The sequence below is a fragment of the Sphaerodactylus townsendi genome, linkage group LG09 (assembly GCF_021028975.2).
Source record: "Sphaerodactylus townsendi isolate TG3544 linkage group LG09, MPM_Stown_v2.3, whole genome shotgun sequence".
NCBI classification, from domain to species: domain Eukaryota; kingdom Metazoa; phylum Chordata; class Lepidosauria; order Squamata; family Sphaerodactylidae; genus Sphaerodactylus; species Sphaerodactylus townsendi.
Window position 1 is genome coordinate 35,613,372 of NC_059433.1, and position 17,527 is coordinate 35,630,898.

The 17,527-nt window shown below is 41.9% G+C and overlaps 1 protein-coding gene across 8 annotated transcripts in view; it reads left to right on the plus strand.

The window, feature by feature from the left end:
• RTTN (rotatin) overlaps positions 1 to 17,527 on the plus strand; it is a 121,731-nt gene that overhangs the window by 7,308 nt on the left and 96,896 nt on the right. For 6 of the 8 annotated variants that reach the window (XM_048507845.1, XM_048507852.1, XM_048507851.1 and 3 more), the window contains 6 exons: positions 1,079 to 1,193; positions 3,572 to 3,722; positions 5,524 to 5,689; positions 12,141 to 12,316; positions 13,907 to 14,022; positions 16,816 to 16,986. In XM_048507845.1, the coding sequence (XP_048363802.1) occupies positions 1,079 to 1,193; positions 3,572 to 3,722; positions 5,524 to 5,689; positions 12,141 to 12,316; positions 13,907 to 14,022; positions 16,816 to 16,986 (895 nt within the window). The remainder of the gene's footprint in view (positions 1 to 1,078; positions 1,194 to 3,571; positions 3,723 to 5,523; positions 5,690 to 12,140; positions 12,317 to 13,906; positions 14,023 to 16,815; positions 16,987 to 17,527) is intronic. The other 2 variants (XM_048507847.1, XM_048507849.1) reach the window with 2 other exon arrangements.

Genomic DNA, 17,527 nt, shown 5'->3' on the forward strand with positions numbered 1-17,527 from the left:
TATTTTCAAAGAATATGCTTCGGGTTTTTTAAAAATAGATTTATAGATTTTCATCCTCCAGCAGTAGCTGGTTGTTCCTGCCTAATTATTTCATAACTTCAAACTCCTTGTTGATAACCTCAATTTCAATACAACCTTTTTTTAGCCTGCTGAGATTTTCAACTTTGCTGGTTTTGTGGCATCCTAGAAAAAAATAAGGCCCGTTCCGCACACGCAAAATAATGTGTTTTCAAACCACTTTCACAACTGTTTGCAAGTGGATTTTGCTATTCCCCACATCTTCAAAGAGCACTGAAAGCAGTTTGAAAGTGCATTATTCTGCATGTGTGGAATGAGCCAATGTTTCATTTTTAAGTTGGCAGAAATGTGAGGTAGAAAATTTTCTAATAGTTCATTTCTCCATGGACATTTCCTTTTCAAAAGATTTATTGTTTGATAAATTAATAACACTAAAGGATTCTATTTCAAATACAATATTAGGAGAACATGGCAGGAATTGTAAGTCTAGATATTTTTGTTTCATAAAGTGTGTGTGTGGGGGGGGGGAGGGAAACGATTGTGTGGCTACAGTCTGTTGTCCCGTGATTGCAGGAGGAGCTAGGTACAAGATATCCTGTTATCATTCATTGTCTTGACTGGTGGTCTAGTAGCTGCTGGGAGCCAGCCCTTTACTAGAAAAATTCATTAGGTGTAGGAGGAGAAAGTATCATGCTAGAGACTGACAGTTGGTAGGAGCTCACATCCTCTTCATTCATGCACCATCAGACCTAGGTTTGCTATCCATTGATCCACTGTAAAATGTTCTGCCAATTTTGGCAGTATTTCTGATCTGTTTGGGCACTTTCGCATGTGCAGTATAATGCACTTTCAATCCACTTTCAGTGTACTTCGCAGCTGGATTTTACTGTGCGAAACGGCAAAATCCACTTGCAAACAATTGTGAAAGTGGATTGAAAGTTCATTGTTCTGCATGTGCGAATGTGCCCTTTGTCTCTTCCCCTCCACATTGAGTTAAGTCTGAACACTGCATATAAGTAAAACTAAAAGCTATGCCACTGATGAAAATGTGTGTTTTTAGTTCACTGAGAAGCAATAACCCCAGATTAATATGGAACACCTGTGAGCTTCTGCAAGATGTTATAATGCAAGACTTTCCTGCAGAGATCTTCCTTCAGCGTCCAAAGATTGTTCAGGTTAGAAATGCTTTCAGCTAAAATCTTTCACTACGTGATGCATTTAGATGGATTTCTTGTTAATGTTTTTGGTTTTGTCAATTTTACCCTGAGGAAATGTTTTTCTCTACTTAATATGATCTGAAAAAATGTTAGTGAAACAAAAGTCTTTGCCTGGGTCTTTACCTACAACTCAACAAAAGTCTTTGCCTACAACTCAACTGAAAATAATTATCCTGATTAACTAAGTGGATATATTCAATCTATTTGATCTTTTTTTTTAAAAAAAAACTCCTATGATTTTCTGATTACATTAGTAGGATACTAATACATCCTACTAAGGGGTTATATGCTGTCCTAAGAACTTCTTGTGAGGTAGGTTAGGATGAGTGACCTACAGCCCAATCAAGGAGATGCGGTGACATAACTCTGCTTCTGGCATGTGGGACGTTCCTGGACTGAAAGCCCTTTGGAAGTCACAATTACACTTGACTCCACCTCTGGAAATGCTGCTGGGCTGACCCTCCCCATGGGATCCTGGGCCACTGCAACCTGGACTTCTAAGTTTGGGCACTTGTGTGTACCAACGTCAGTGCAACTGTGTGCCAGTTCCACAATAGATTCATGGGTCCACCTGATTGGGCTGCCAGTGTGTCAAAGTAAGCTTTGATAGAATAACCATTTCATTCACATTGTGTGTTTAGGTGTCTTATGAAGAATAATGTTCTATAGTTTTGAAGGCTAAAAGAAGACTGTTCAGGAAACCTATGCAATTACAGTGGCATTCCTACATGCAGCATGGCAAAACTAGCAGGCATTTTGGAATAGTATCAGCTTCCTAGTTTTCTGTCATGAACATTCTTGTTTTCAGGGTAATTAATAAAGTCATGTGTTGTGAGAGATATGTTTGTGCATATATGGTTTAGCACCATGCAGCTTTTGAGTATCAGTTCAACTTCTTTCTGGGAAGCCATAGCCTTGGATGTGCCAGAGAGACAACAGGATGGCTGAATTAATATAACTTGCTGGAAAAGCAAGTTAATGCAATTGCAAAAATCTTCCAATTCAGCCTGGATTGAAAAATGGTTCAATGCGTGGGGGAAGCCAATTGGGGAGTAGGGAATTAGGGTTGTTAAGAGCGTAGATGGCATCATCTGTGCCCTTACTCACCTCTGTTTTTAACTGCATAACGGAGCCCTTCGGGGATCGGGCGGTATATAAATTTAAGAAATAAAAATTATAGCAATCTTCCATTGTTCTGTTTAGTTTAGTTTGTAGGATGGCCTAATTAAGGTAACATATACAGTAAATGATAACTCTGTTGAAACTATCAGAAATTGTGGTTTTGTATTATGACATAGACAACCATTTTGTTAAAGATGGATGAATTGCTTCTAAATATCATTTAATGTAGTTATTTTACTCATTGTATTAAAAACTTCAATAAATACAGTTTTTTTTTAAAAAAAGAAAGAAAAGAAAAATGGCTCCTTGCCTGGAGAAGGCTGATCTGGCCTCCTGGATACATGTAACAGTGATATTGAGACTAGATTACTGTAATGCACTTTACATTGATCTCCCATCAAAATCAGTTTGGAAACTTCAGTTGGTGCAAAATTCTGCAACTTGGCTGTTATCAAGAGCCAGATGGAGCATGCATATTACTCCCATTCTGCAGTTACTCAACTGGCTGCCCATTGGTTATTGAGCTTAAATTTATGTATTGACTGAACCCTTCATGTCCTTTCACCGTCATATCTGCAAGACTATCTCTTCCCTTATGCTCTGGTATGGCAGCCTTGCACATCTGAGCAGGGCCTTCTGTAGGTGCCAACTTGAAAATGGGTGAAATCAACAATGGCTGTACACATGCCTTCTCTGTTGTAGCTCCCATTTTGTGGAATGAGCTTCCAGAGGAGGTCAGGAAGGCTCCTACTTTCCTGGGTTTCCACAAACCATGCAAAATTGAATTATTCAGGAGAACTTTTATATGCAAACAATAAGTATCACAAAGTTATTTGAATAAATTATTTGGGACTATGGTCTGTACTACTGTGTATAATTTGCTATGGGTTGGATCCTGTTGTGTAATTTTGCATTATTTAATGTGTTATGTTAACAATTATACTTTGTTCTAATTTTAGACTTCTGGCTGGTTCTGCAACCCAAATCCTATTGCATTGTTTTATTGAGCATCCCATCCTGTTGATTGTACTGACTGACACTGTAATCTAGACAGACTATAAATAATGCAAATAAATAAAATAACTATTCAAATGAACATGCATGATAGTTATTCACTCGCATATCTCTCTAATTTAATATATCCTCCATGCATGATTTTATCAAGGTAGCATTTTGGCTACTTAGCATAATTAGGCATTTTTTATTTCCTTCAGAATCTTCTCTCTCTACTAACACTGGGTTTTGGAAGAGATGAACAGTATCGTTTGGCCTTACAGGCTGTCTCATGTCTACAGCAGTTGTGTGTCTTCTTAAGGAACAGACTTAACTTCCACAGAGATCCAGGTTTTGTCTCAAGTGAAACTGGTTTGTATAACTGTTAAAATCAAGATAACCTGACTCTTCCTTAGTAATCAACCTATTGTTTGTTTTTCCTTAATGAAGGAGCAGGTGTAGGCTCAAGACAAATGAGACGTGGGAAACCTTTAAGTTGACTTACATCTGCATGGGACCCTGATTTGGATAGGGGCTACATAGAGGTGGGAGTGGGGATTAACTATTTCAGTCCCACTGAACTTTGCAAGTCGGAACCCAACTAAAAGAATAAACAAACGGATGAGCTAAATATCTCATGTTCTGTCTTCTTTTTTTAAAAGACTAAAAACAGCACAGGGGGCTTGACTTCCTCTGGTGCAACCAAATGGGGATGGATGGGTTTGATTTTCAATAGAGTTTTGCCTGCGGGACCTTTCCTATTTGGAGGGAATGTAAAGGGAGAAACTGGAAGTGCTCAAGATTTTGCCACTGCATGCCTTTTGTACTACCATGATAGCACAGTGTCAGGGTACAATCATGATATTTTAAGTAGAGGGCGGTCATGGGGTTTATATTCAACTGGGCTGGCCAACCTTCATCCTCCCTCCCCTTTCTTTTCCTCCCTTTTCTGTTTAGTGTGTTTGGGGTTGTATGTTGTTATAGGGTTGTGGGGAGTGTGGTCTTGCTCCATTCTGAGTTGTTAAGCTCCTTAATTTTGTATAGTTTTATATTTATTGCATATATTGATGGATCATGTATGTGCAAATGTTATTGTATTGATAATGCTTTATAAACTGCTCTGAGCCCACCATGGCAGGGAAGAGTGAGATACTAAGTTGAATGTAAAGTAAAAGTAATTAAAGTTAAATGGTGGTGTTGGCTAGTCTGCTTTATATCACAGGCCAAAGTAGCCTAAGGTGTGTGCATATAGTATAACATCTCAAGGGCCAAAAGAGAAGGCCTGTCCATCTTGTGCTAGCAGGCAGTTGCATTGGTCATCATGGGATAATGTACATGGTGGTGGGGATGGGGGGAATAGAGCAGGGGCAATCCGTCCTGTTCACTTACAAAGTTATTCACACACATCACCTCCTACCCTGTCCTTTTAACTGGAGTTACCGGGGATTGAACCGGGGACTTTCTGCATTCCAAGCAAAGGCTTTACCACTGAGCCGCAGCCCTTGCCCAACTTATGAAGTTATTATACTATTGTACTGTGGGTGCTATTTTCCACCTGATTTTTAGATTCGGTCATACTTTCCAAATGATCACTCATCCTGACTATATAAGAAACTGACTGAAATAGGGATGAGCACAACATCTGGTGTTCAGTAAATTTCAGGTTTAGGTTTTCTTAACCTGGAAATTTTCAGTAAAGCCGAATAAAGCTGATACTCATCATCTTTATTTGGCTGATACTGAACATTTTTTGGGGGTTAAATCAAACCCTAAATTTTTCAGTTCTTCCCTTGCTGGCATTAGGGCTTGGAAACATCAGCTGGGGAGAGAACTCCATGTTGTGCTGAGCCTGCCCACCACAGCATGGGGTTCTCTCTCTCCCTCCCCCTCTGCTAGTTGTCTGCTTTTAAAATGGAGAAGAGAATGACATAAGCTGCTTTGGGTTCCCACTGGGTGGACCGGTGGGATGAATGATAAATATCTTTCTGGTGCGGTTTTATCTTTGATTTTATTGATGAGTAATGTCCTATGTAACAGGCATCTTTTTGCTAATGTAGCTGTTTAGGGGGTATTTTTTTACAGAAAAGAAGCAAAAAATAATTAAAATTAATGAAATACTAGTAGTTATTTGTATGTGACAGAAGTTTGATTGATAATATGTTGGTTATGCAAGGTACAGTTTCCCAGAATTCTTCGGTGTCATTCTCTCAAGGAGCCAAACAGTTCCCTCAATCTCAAAATCCATCTCCTGGAAGTAGCAGTCCTCGACCATCAGTGATAGGGCGTACAGGTCAGCGCCCCAGAGGTGATGGTCAAGACTGGGATGCAGTATCATCCAGGTGAGGCAACTGTTATTCAGTATTTCTCGTAGAGTGTGCAAGTTAATTTGATTTTGATAATCTTGTCAAAGGGGGGTATCTGTAAGCAGGGCAGAGACTGCATGCATCATGAGGCCACACTGTTCATTCTATGTATAGATTATGCTAATATACTAATTTTATAGCAAAAATGCTAACATCTTTGAAAATATCTTTGAAAAATCTTTGAAGATTTTTAAATCTTTTCAGTTAGTCTCTGGAACCAGCAGAGAAGAGGAGCAGTGGAGAACAGCAGTGAGCCAGAAAGGGCTGAGGAGCTCTGATTTTTCTTTACAGAGGGCTTTTCTTAAAGCCACATCTTTTAAACAGTGTATTTTAAACAGGGGGTTTCTCTTTTTTTCTCCTTGTGCTAGGGCTGCTGATTGGTGGAAGCTGCTGAAAGGGTGGGGCTTCTCACATTTGTAAATCTTTTCAGTTAGTGCTGAAGTCTCTGGAACCAGCGGCGCGCGCCTAACAGCGCGCGCAGGTGTTTTACTAAATAAGAACATATTTTAAGGGATAGTACAAGGTATAGAAACCTTAAGAGGGAGGCACTAATTAAAATCAGTATTTGATTATCTAAACAAAATTAGATATGAAGGCAGGAAGCCAGCAGGGGGAGGGGGCTTTCCAGTGTTTTGCACTGAGTGTCGCATGTATGACTATCTGCCACTAGGGCAGAAGTCATGGGTGTGCCCTCGCTGCAATGAGCTCCTGGCACTCAAGGAACGTGTGCGTTCTCTTGAAGCCAAGGTGGCAGACCTGGCGAAGCTGAGAGAGGCAGAGAGGGTGACAGACGAGGCTTTCAGGGACCTAGCAGCCGGGTCCCACTCCCAAGGTGACATCTCTTCAGATGTCATGGAGAATGAGAGTCTGGGTGACGGAGGGTGCCAGTCTGAGGTGGGGGAAGATGCTCCCTTAGATGGGACCCCTTCCTTAGCTGGTGGTCAGATATCCTCCACTGAGGGGGAGGTGGGGGGCTCCTTGTAGTGGGTGATTCGATCATTAGGAATATAGAGAGTTGGGTTTGTGACAGGCATGATGACCGCATGGTGACTTGCCTGCCTGGTGCGAAGGTTGCGGATGTCACGCTTCGTCTAGATAGGGTGTTAGACAGTGCTGGGGTGGAGTCAGCAGTTGTGGTCCACATTGGTACCAATGACATTGGGAAATGTAGCCGGGAGGTTCTGGAAGCTAAATTTAGGCTGCTAGGAAAAAGGTTAAAATCCAGGACCCCAGAGGTGGCATTCTCCGAAATGCTACCTGTTCCACGCGCAGGGCGAGCTAGGCAAGCGGAGATACAGGGTCTCAATGCGTGGATGAGAAGGTGGTGTAAGGCAGAGGGTTTCAGCTTTGTCAGGAACTGGGGAACCTTTTGGGATAAGGCAGGCCTGTACAAAAGGGACGGGCTTCATCTTAACCAAAGAGGAACCAGGCTGCTGGCGCTCAACATTAAAAAGGTGGCAGAACAGCTTTTAAACTGATCCGTGGGGGAAAGCCGACAGGAGCTGAGGTGACTTCGGTTCGGAATACAGAGTCCATGGGGATGCAGACAGAGAGGGAGGTTTTTCTAAATCAACCACATACAAGTGTGGAGCATAGCAAGATGATAAGTGATAGTGTCTACAAAAGGCTAGAGGGCAAAACACATAAATCCCAGGTTAGGGACAGAGTATACAAGTGTCTCTATGCTAATAGTAGAAGCATTCGACCTAAAATGGGGGAGCTGGAGTACAGAGTTTTGAAGGAGGACATTGATATAGTGGGCATCACAGAGACATGGTGGAATGAGGAGAACCAGTGGGATGCTGTTATCCCAGGTTACAGGCTCTACAGGAAGGATAGGACAGGGCGTATTGGGGGTGGGGTGGCCCTCTACATCAAAGAGAGCATAGTGTCACATAAAATAGACAATGCAGGGGGAGCTGATTCCTCTACAGAAGCACTGTGGATATCAATACCAGGGGTGAAGCATAGTTTAACATTAGGAATATATTATCGTCCCCCTGACCAAAGTGCACAAGAGGATTCTGAGATGGAAAAAGAAATTAGAGAGGCCAACAAAAGCAAAAAATGTCGTGGTAATGGGCGATTTTAACTATCCCCACATAAACTGGAAAAAATGCATGTTCAGGTCATAGTAAGGAGAGAACATTCCTGGATATGCTATATGACTGTGGCTTAGAGCAGATGGTTGTAGAACCAACCAGGGGAGATGTGATCCTAGATCTAATTCTATGTGGGACCCAGGACCTGGTGCGGGAAGTCAGTGTTGTTGAGCCGATAGGGAACAGCGACCAATGCTGTCAGATTCAGTATCTCTGCATGCGAACAAGTGACAACTACTAATGTAGTTACATTTGCCTTCAGAAAGGGAAATTTCTCAAAGATGAGGGGGATAGTGCGCTGGAAGCTGAAAGGGAAAATTAAGAGAGTCAAAAATGTCCACGGTGCTTGGAGGTTATTTAAAAACACAGTCTTAAAAGCTCAGCTGGAATGTGTTCACGCGAGAGGTTAGGAAAGAGCAGCGCCCAGTCCAAAAGAAAGCCACCATGGTTGCTAACAAGGGAGGTTGAGGAAATTATTAAGGAAAAAAAAAGATGTCTTTTAGAAAATGGAAGTCCGACTTAACTGGATGAAAGAATACTAGAGAGAACATAAAATGAGTGGCAAAAAGAGAAGCAAGTTAGCTGTAAAGGGGAGGCCAAAAAAAAAAGGGATTATGAGGAACGGCATATGGTTCGCGCAACATCAAGCCTAGCAACAAACGAGGTTCTTCTTCAAGTACATCAAAAGCAGCTAGAAGCCAGCTAGGGAAGCAGTAGGCCAGTTAGGATGATGAAGGAACAAAAGGTTGTGCTAAAAGATGACAGGGAGATTGCAGAGCTGAATGAATTCTTTGCATCTGTCTTCACCCAAGAGGAGGTGAGGAAAATTCACTGCACCTGAACCAAGCTAGTAGGAGGTGAATCCGAGGAACTAAGCGAAGATAGTGTGGTAGACAAGGAAGAAGTTCTGGCAGCCATTGATAAACTAAATGCTACCAAATCCCCTGGCCCAGATGGCATTCATCCAAGAGTTCTTAAAGAGCTCAAGCATGAAATTGCTGATGTTCTCACATTAATATGCAACTTATCCCTGACATCGAGGCTCTCCATCCCTGAAGACTGGAAGATGGCCAATGTCACACCAATCTTTAAGAAAGGGTCTGGGGGGGACCCAGGAAATTCACAAGGCCAGTCAGTTTGACATCTGTTCCTGGTAAATTAGTAGAATCTATCATTAAAGATAAAATTATTAAACAAGTAGAGAAAGCAAGACCTGCTGAGGAAGAGTCAGCTATGGCTTTTGTGCAGAGGCAAGTCCTGTCTTACAAACTTACACTAGAGAGTTCTTTGAGGGGTGTAAACAGGCATGGGGATAAGGGGGAGCCAGTGGACACTGTCTACTTGGATTTCCAAAAGGCTTTTGACAAAGGGGTCCTCGGCATCAGAGAGCTGCTGAGAAGACTTCAACAATGAAGGAATAAGAGGGGAAGTCCTCCTATGGATTAACAACTGGTTGAGGAACAGGAAACAAAGGGTGGGTATAAATGGGAAGTTCTCACAATGGAGAGATGTAGGGAGTGGTGTCCCCCAAGGATCCGTATTGGGAGCAGTGCTCTTTAACTTATTCATAAATGACCTGGAAGTAGGGGTGGGTAGTGTGGTTGCCAAGTTTGCAGATGATACCAAATTATGTAGGGTGGTGAGAACCACAAAGGATTGCGAAGAGCTCCAAGCGGACCTTGATAAATTAGGTGAGTGGGCTAAGAAATGGCAAATGCAGTTCAATGTAGCAAAATGTAAAGTGATTCCTCTACAGAAGCACTGTGGATATCAATACCAGGGGTGAAGCATAGTTTAACATTAGGAATATATTATCGTCCCCCTGACCAAAGTGCACAAGAGGATTCTGAGATGGAAAAAGAAATTAGAGAGGCCAACAAAAGCGGACCTGAATGAGCACAGGCAGCAAGAAGCTTCCAAGGTTACACAGAATTCTTCATTTGAACCTAACTTACATTTGAACTATGTAACTAACTCAGTTTTCTCGGCGATACGGCTGGCCTCCACATGGGCCAGAGCCTTTACAGCTCTGGCCCCGGCTACAGGTGGGCAGCTCTCCCCTCAGCTGTCCAGGCCCTGCGGGACCTCGGTGAGTTCACTTGGGGCCTGTAAGACGGAGCTGTTCAGACTGGGAGGAACCAGCCGTTGATGAATTTGCTGGCTCTGATGCAGGGGTCGGCTGTCATCTCCAGACTTCGCCCTCTCCTCCCCGCTTTTGGAAGGGGGAGGGAACTTTTAGGTCAGAACGTGGGATGCTGTTTCCCCCCCCCCCCTTTTTAGGGGAAAGGACGGAACTACAATAGCAGATCACTGAACGCCATCTATTTTATTGTAACTTATATTATTAGTAATATTTTTATGCTTTTCGCTGCTTTTAAATGTTTTAATTGCTTATATTGTTTCCTGTTATGTTGTACACCGCCCAGAGCCCCTTGGGATGGGGCGGTATATAAGCTCAATAAATAAATAAATAAATAAATAAATAAATAGGGGCAAAAAATTTAAACTTCACATACACACTACAGGGGTCAGCGCTATCAATCACAGACCAGGAAAGGGATTTGGGCATCTTAGTTGATAGTTCCATGGGAATGTCAACTCAATGCATGGCAGCTGTGAAAAAGGCAAACTCTATGCTGGGGATAATTAGGAAAGGAGTTGATAATAAAACTGCAAGGATTGTCATGCCCTTATATAAAGCAGTGGTGCGACCGCACTTGGAGTACTGTGTTCAGTTCTGGTCGCCACATCTCAAAAAGGATATCGAAGAGATAGAAAAAGTGCAGAGAAGGGCAACGGGGATGATTGAAGGATTGGAGCACCTTCCTTATGAGGAGAGGCTGCAGCGTTTGGGACTCTTTAGTTTGGAGAGGAGACGTCTGAGGGGGGATATGATTGAAGTCTATAAAATTATGCATGGGAGGTAGAAAATGTTGACAGAGAGAAATTTTTCTCTCTTTCTCCACAATACTAGAACCAGGGGAGGCATTCATTGAAAATGCTGGGGGGGGAAAAGAATTAGGACTAATAAAAGGAAACACTTTCTTCACGCATAGCGTGTTGATTGGTTGTTTGGAATATGTATATGCTGCCACAGGAGGTGGTGATGGCCACTAACCTGGATAGCTTTAAAAAGGGCTTGGACAGATTTATGGAGGAGAAGTCAATCTATGGCTACCAATCTTGATCCTCCTTGATCTCAGATTGCAAATGCCTTAGCAGACCAGGTGCTCAGGAGCAGCAGCAGCAGCAGAAGGCCATTGCTTTCACATCCTGCATGTGAGCTCCCAAAGGCACCTGGTGGGCCACTGCGAGTAGCAGAATGCTGGACTAGATGGACTCTGGTCTGATCCAGCCGGCTAATTCTTATGTTCTTAATATGCTTGAACCCTTATCCCATTCCATCAGTTCTTTGCAGGCATCAGGCTTATTCTGCTGCACAGATCTTTACATGCAAACAGAAGTGTGACAGTGTATTGTCGAAGGCTTTCACAGCCGGATTCAACTGGTTCTGGTGGGTTTTCTGGGCTGTGTGGCCACAGACCACAGCCACACAGCCCGGAAAACCCACCAGAACCAGAAGTGTGACACTTCTTTTTCCATGAGTTACAAGCAGAGAAATCTCATACTTATAATTTGCTCATACAGTGCCCTGTGTTCGGGTGCATAAATCTCTTGAGTTGTTGTTCCCCTCTGCTGTCTCAAGAAAAATCCACGTGTTGCTGAAAGGGAAATGTGAGTGGAATGGCCGTGTGGTCTGCAGTGTTGAGAGGGGGCTAGCAGAGGCTTTGCATAGGTGGCTGAAACAACAGATAACTGCACACTGCACACACTGTGTACATTAGATCTTGGTCAATGTCTAAAAAGTTAGTAAGCAGATGGAAGCACATTTTTCTGGTGCCTTCTGATCCCTTTTGCCCATGAGATGAAGCAGTACTGAATGTTATTGAATCAGGCTTGGCATAGTGTTCATCCTCCCATCTCCAGATCTTGGCAGCATTCTCTTTAGCTGAAGGCTATGTCATTGTTGCTATGCCTTTGCTTTATTTCCTCATGCTCATCAATGATGTTCCATATGGTCAGGAGTTTTTGGGACTAGGCTTTTTGTGCAGAAAGCCTTCATTGTATTGTGAGAAGATTATACTGTGGACCATTATCAGGGAAGGGGATTAAGGAAAGGGTACTATGATGGGCATCTGATGCCCATCCTGCTATCCCTTTTCCCAAGAATTTGTCAAGCCATTTTTTTCAAGCAACTGGGTCACTTCTGTCTGTAAGTTGGATGCATTTTGTATACTAATGCTGCTGTTATTTCCTTTTTGTAGTGGAAGCAGTGCTCGTGCAAATGCCAACTCTAGAGTGTATTCACCTTTAGATATGGGCTATATGGATCTGCCAGAACTGGGAAATGAAAACTCTTTGGAATTACAATTCCAGCAGCTTAGCCTTCCTCAGTTCTGTGTGGCTATTTTGGAATATGCTGTACCTCTTCTAAGAACAGGTAACTAATAGAGCAGAAGCATTTTTCTTGCTTATGGTAGTCTGGGGGTTCTGCATCATTAGAAGCATTTTTGTAATGAAACTGTTAGAATGCTTTGCAGAGATGTATGAAGCAGGGATAGGCAGTATGTGGCTACAGTGAATGTTAGGAAGCCAAGCGTTTTAGTCTTAGAAAAGCAAATGCAACTTATTGGTCTCATGGAAAAGACGGTCTGAAAACCCATTAACAAAAATCCTGAAGGATGGGCAATGAAGAACCAAGGAGAAAATGCCAGAATTTTATGCTATCTGGCTGTAACACCTGTACATGGTATTTTGGAAATAAGACGTTCAACTGACATCCATTTGTTTTATAGCTCCTAAGGGATTTAAATGCCTTTTTTTCATTTAGCTGTCAGGGCTAGTAAAAGATTTCCATTGGCAAGCCAGAATGGAGCAGGTAAGAGGTTTTCGGTGAGTGGAGCCGAAGAAGGATGTTTCTTAGAAATATCGAGTGATTTGTTGGCTGCAATATAGCGATATTAAATAGCTGCTCTGTTGCCAGGAATACAGTTGTCCCTTCCACATCACTGGGGTTAGGGATGCGGCACCCCTCACCCCGCAATCTAGAAACCTGCATAGAATTTTGTAGCCCTCCCTTCATGCAAGGGAAAAAGTCTGATTTTTTTTTCTTTTCTTTTAACTGGTAAAGAGAAATTGTGTGTACATTTATGGTATTAAAAGTTAAAATATGTTGATATTATACAATACTATACATATATTTTATGCATTTCTGAGTTTCTAAACCTTTTTGTGTTGTCTGCTGGCCTTTGCAAACCATCTGCGGCTTCCACAAAACTCCCCCCAAATTCCTATTTAATTTCTTATGCCGAACCATGATAAATCAGAATAGCGATAGTGAAATTTGTGATGTGGAAGGGATAATGATGCGACTGGCCTCCACTCGGGCCAGGACCTTTACAGCTCTGGCCCCTGCCTGGTGGAACACTCTACCACCAGCTGTCTGGGCCCTGCGGGACCTTGGAGAGTTCCGTAGGGCCTGCAAGACCGAATTGTTCCACAGGGCCTTCAGAGAGACCAGCCGCTGAGGGTGCCCTGCTTTTATCCTCCCCCCTGCTGTATAGGGTCCCTAACATCATCGGGACCCATCATTCTTCTTGGGAGGGTTGCATATGGGTTTGTGGGATACTGTTTTAGATTGTCGATTTTAAGCTTTTATATGTTTATGTTTATATATGCTTTTATATTGTTCACCGCCCTGAGCCCTTTGGGGATAGGGCGGTATATTAAATCAAATAATAAATAAATAAATAAATAAATAACTGTACTGTCAAAAGGAGTGGAGAGTTGAACTGGAGGAATCCTCTTGATACTTTATGTTGCTCTGATCTGTCGATTCTTGAGTTATCAAAGTATTCCCTTTGGCAAGAAAAATAATAGTTCCAAGTTTTTCTAGAGTAAGTGAGATTAGAAGCTGAGCAGTTAGCATAGAACTCAAGAAAAGGATTTCAGCATTCCAGTCATTCTCGTTTAACTCCTATCTTTTGAGCACTTAATAGTTTGGAAATTAACTTCACACGTGGATTTTTAGGTAGCAAGAAAATGATCATGCAAGTTCTTGAGTTGCTTGCTGAAGATCTGCTGCTTATTGTGGATGCCGTCTCAGAAGATGTTTGGGAAGAAAACAGTCTCTTTGGGCTGGAACTTGTGAGTGTTCTCAGTTAAAGATGTTTAAAAATCTGTTTTTGTAAAAAAAAATCTAGGTCATCTCTTGTGAAGACTTTGGAATGGGAAATCTTGTTAAAATGCATAAAATATTTGATTATTGGAACAGTAGTCCCAAGGACTGAAGTGGTACCATCTTGAACTTCCATCAAGGCGGTAGAAGCCCTGCTGATACTCTTCACAGAATTGATGGAACCTTTCCTCCAGGGAATGTGGGAGGGGAAGCCTCTATTATCATGTGCATAGTGCTGCTTGGGAGAGCAGCATTGGCGTAGTGGCTAAGAGCAGGTGCACTCTATTCTAGAGAACTGGGTTTCATTCCCCATTCCTACTTGAGCTGTGGAGGCTTATCTGGGGATCTAGATTAGCCTGTGCACTCCAACACACGCCAACAGGGTGACCTTCGGCGAGTCACAGCTCTTTGGAGCTCTCTTGAGCCCCACCCACCTCACAGGGTGTTTGTTTTGGGTGGGTGGGGGGGGGAAGGGAAAGGAGATTGTAAGCCCCTTTGAGTCTCCTTATAGGAGAGAAAGGGGGGGTATAAATCCAAACTCCTCCTCCTCGTCATCTATATGTTTCGTAAGAGTGGCTGGAGGCAGAGCCTTTGGTGCACATCATAGATGGATGCTAAGAAGCCATTCCTGGATCAAAGCATTTGTTTTCCTTTGTTGTATGTTCTTGTTATTTCAGAAGATTTGCAGTGTTTAAGACCATTAGCATTTATTTTTTAAAATTTCAAGATCTTGTGAAGAGGCAAAAATATTGTAGTACCAAAACGGGGCAAGATTTTGAAGTACTTGGATTGTACTGTTTGATTGAATAACACTCTCTGAGTTATATTGACCAAGATAAAATTGAGTTTCTTATGTACAGGAAAATGTCAACTAATGTTAAAAGACTTCTAATGTTAAAAGACTTCATTAGAGCAAACAACTTGAACTTTAGTTTTCCTGGTTTCTGTGAAAGCCTTCAATCATGTTGAATGGCACATGTTTCTTATGTTTTAAATGTTTTGAGCTGGGAGGAAAACTGAATTACATCACTTTATTGTTTTCATGTTGTCATCTACTTGGATTTTGATTGAACGGTTTCAATTCAGAAAGTTTTAAAATTAGATGAGATACAAAATAGAGGTATTGATTCTGTGTTCTGTTTGCTCTCTTTATTGAATCTCTTACAATAGCACTTCAGCAAACACAAGAAATAAATATGTAAGAAATAAATATCAGTTTAACCAGTCTTAATTAATGTACATGTAGACGATGTTCTAATCATATCATTAGAACTTCTTTGTGGTTGCTGCTCACCTTCCTCTGTTGACTTTGATCTGTCTTTGTGAGCTAGTAAAAACTAGCACCTGCAAGTACTGCCCTCTTGACCTGGCCTTCTTCAGTTAACCTTTTGAGCCTTTTCTTCAAATGGCTATGACAGAAACCCACAGACTAGGCTGTTCACGCTCTGTTTTACTAGAGGTTGTGTTAGTATTTTCAAGGATATGTCCGTTTTTTCAATTGATTTTGGCTGCAGTCGAAATGCTACAATGTGTGATGATAATATATTATTGAATGGTTAGGTAGTCCCCACAATCTCCTGGAATCCTCCTTTTGTGCCCCCCAGGGTGAGTGGCTCTGGGTCTTGGTTCACTTGGTTGGCCTCAGAAGTGAGAGAGGAAGACTCATGTGCTGCCTTTCCCTCCCAGCATGACTGATCCCCCAGCTCTGCAGAAAATGCCAGGCAAAGCCTCCTCATTGGCCTGCCTTTTAACCCCTCCATGCCATTTCTGGTTCTCCCATTCACCAATCAGAGCCTGCCCTTCTGTGGCTCTAGGGACTACCTGGACTATCTGTCTAACCAGTGCCATGCCTCCCTCAAGAGACTCCCAAGTTCCTGTCCCATTCTCTCCACCTGATGTCGAGGTCTGCAGTGGCCTCCAACCGTGTTTCCCCCAGTGAGTGTGCTGGCACATGTTCCCGAGGAAGGAATGTGGCTTTGAACCTTTGGGGAGGGGGTGCTGGGGAGCCCCAGGCCTATGCTAGGGTTTTACCCATGTTTAGGGGTTTGGGGATGCTGTGGAGTGGCCTTGGGCAGCTTGGGGCTTTCTCAGCCATCTCAAAGGCCACATGAGGGCAGCTGAGGGGTTCTGGGGATGTCCCAGATGGTGGGGGATCTGAACCATTAATAACCATTAATGGTCAACTGGGTTATATAGGGAGAGACAGTCCTTCAGATATCTGGGTCCTAGGCTATGAAAGGCTTTAAAGACGATAATTAGCACCTTCAGTGGAACTTGGAAACAAACTGGCAGTCAGTTCAGTTGAAAATATGCAAGATGTATTTCCATGTGATAGCACTTGAAAATAATCAGGCTAATATCTGAACCAGTGTACTTTTCAAGTTGTCAGCCCCATATAGTACATTATAGTTGTCCAACTGTTAGGCTATAATAGTGTTGCCTAATTAACAGTCTAAGAAATAACCTGCTAAAAAGTCTTTATAAAATTATATTTGAAGAGCAGGTAACCTGAAGGTTTGCTATATCTTTCTTGGAAAGAGTTTTCTTTTTAAATCTCAATCTTGTATAGTCAGATTTTTTTTCCATATAAATGTCAGACATTGAAGCTAAAATAGCTTTATTTTGGAATTTCTTGTGAATCTGTAGGAAATAACCTGGCTTAGGTATGTTTATTTTCTGTGGCAGTACTATAACTGGATGTGTTCTTAGCTTTCTTGTATTTTGCTAAAAAACACTAATTGTCAATTCCTTTCTATTGGCAGAAAGAAAAGCTGCTTAGAGTCCTAGATTCATTGGGTGAAACCATTTCTTACCACCAAAGTAATGTGGGCTCAGGGGCAGCAGATTCTCTTATATTACACCACAGAATGGTGTTCATTAGTGTTTCACTTTTCACAGTTCGACTGCTGCAAACTCTTCTCCCTGTAGAAAAGGTAAGAAGGGGCCATTTTTCCTGTGTTCAAGTCTACTGTGAAAACCAATAACAATAACAATAACAAGTGCACATTTAAGGTATGTGTAAGCAGGAATGAATTTGAATCTACCAAATAGGGATGCAGCCTTATAGATCTTTTGAATATGCAATATTAATTCTCAATATGTTTATATTTTTAATGGAGAAACCTATCATTTCTGTTTTGTCCCTTTTAACAACTTTGGACTAATGAGTGTGTGCAGTTTTGAGGACCGTGTGTGTATTTTGAACTATTGGAAAACTTCTGTAATGAGAAGTTCTTTTGTAGATACAGTTCACTACAATTAAAGAGTACTTTGAGTTCAAAAACATCTCAGGGGCAGAAGAAAGGATAATAAGGTGGGTGTCAGTTGCCCCTCTCATGTGCATTTAAAAAAAAAGTTCATGGAAAACATTTAGATCTATAGTTTTATTTATTTGCTCGTTTCATATTTCAGTGAATGGTTTGATTTATAGCATGAATATATATGGTTAGAAGTGTTCCCGCTTATTTGACTGAT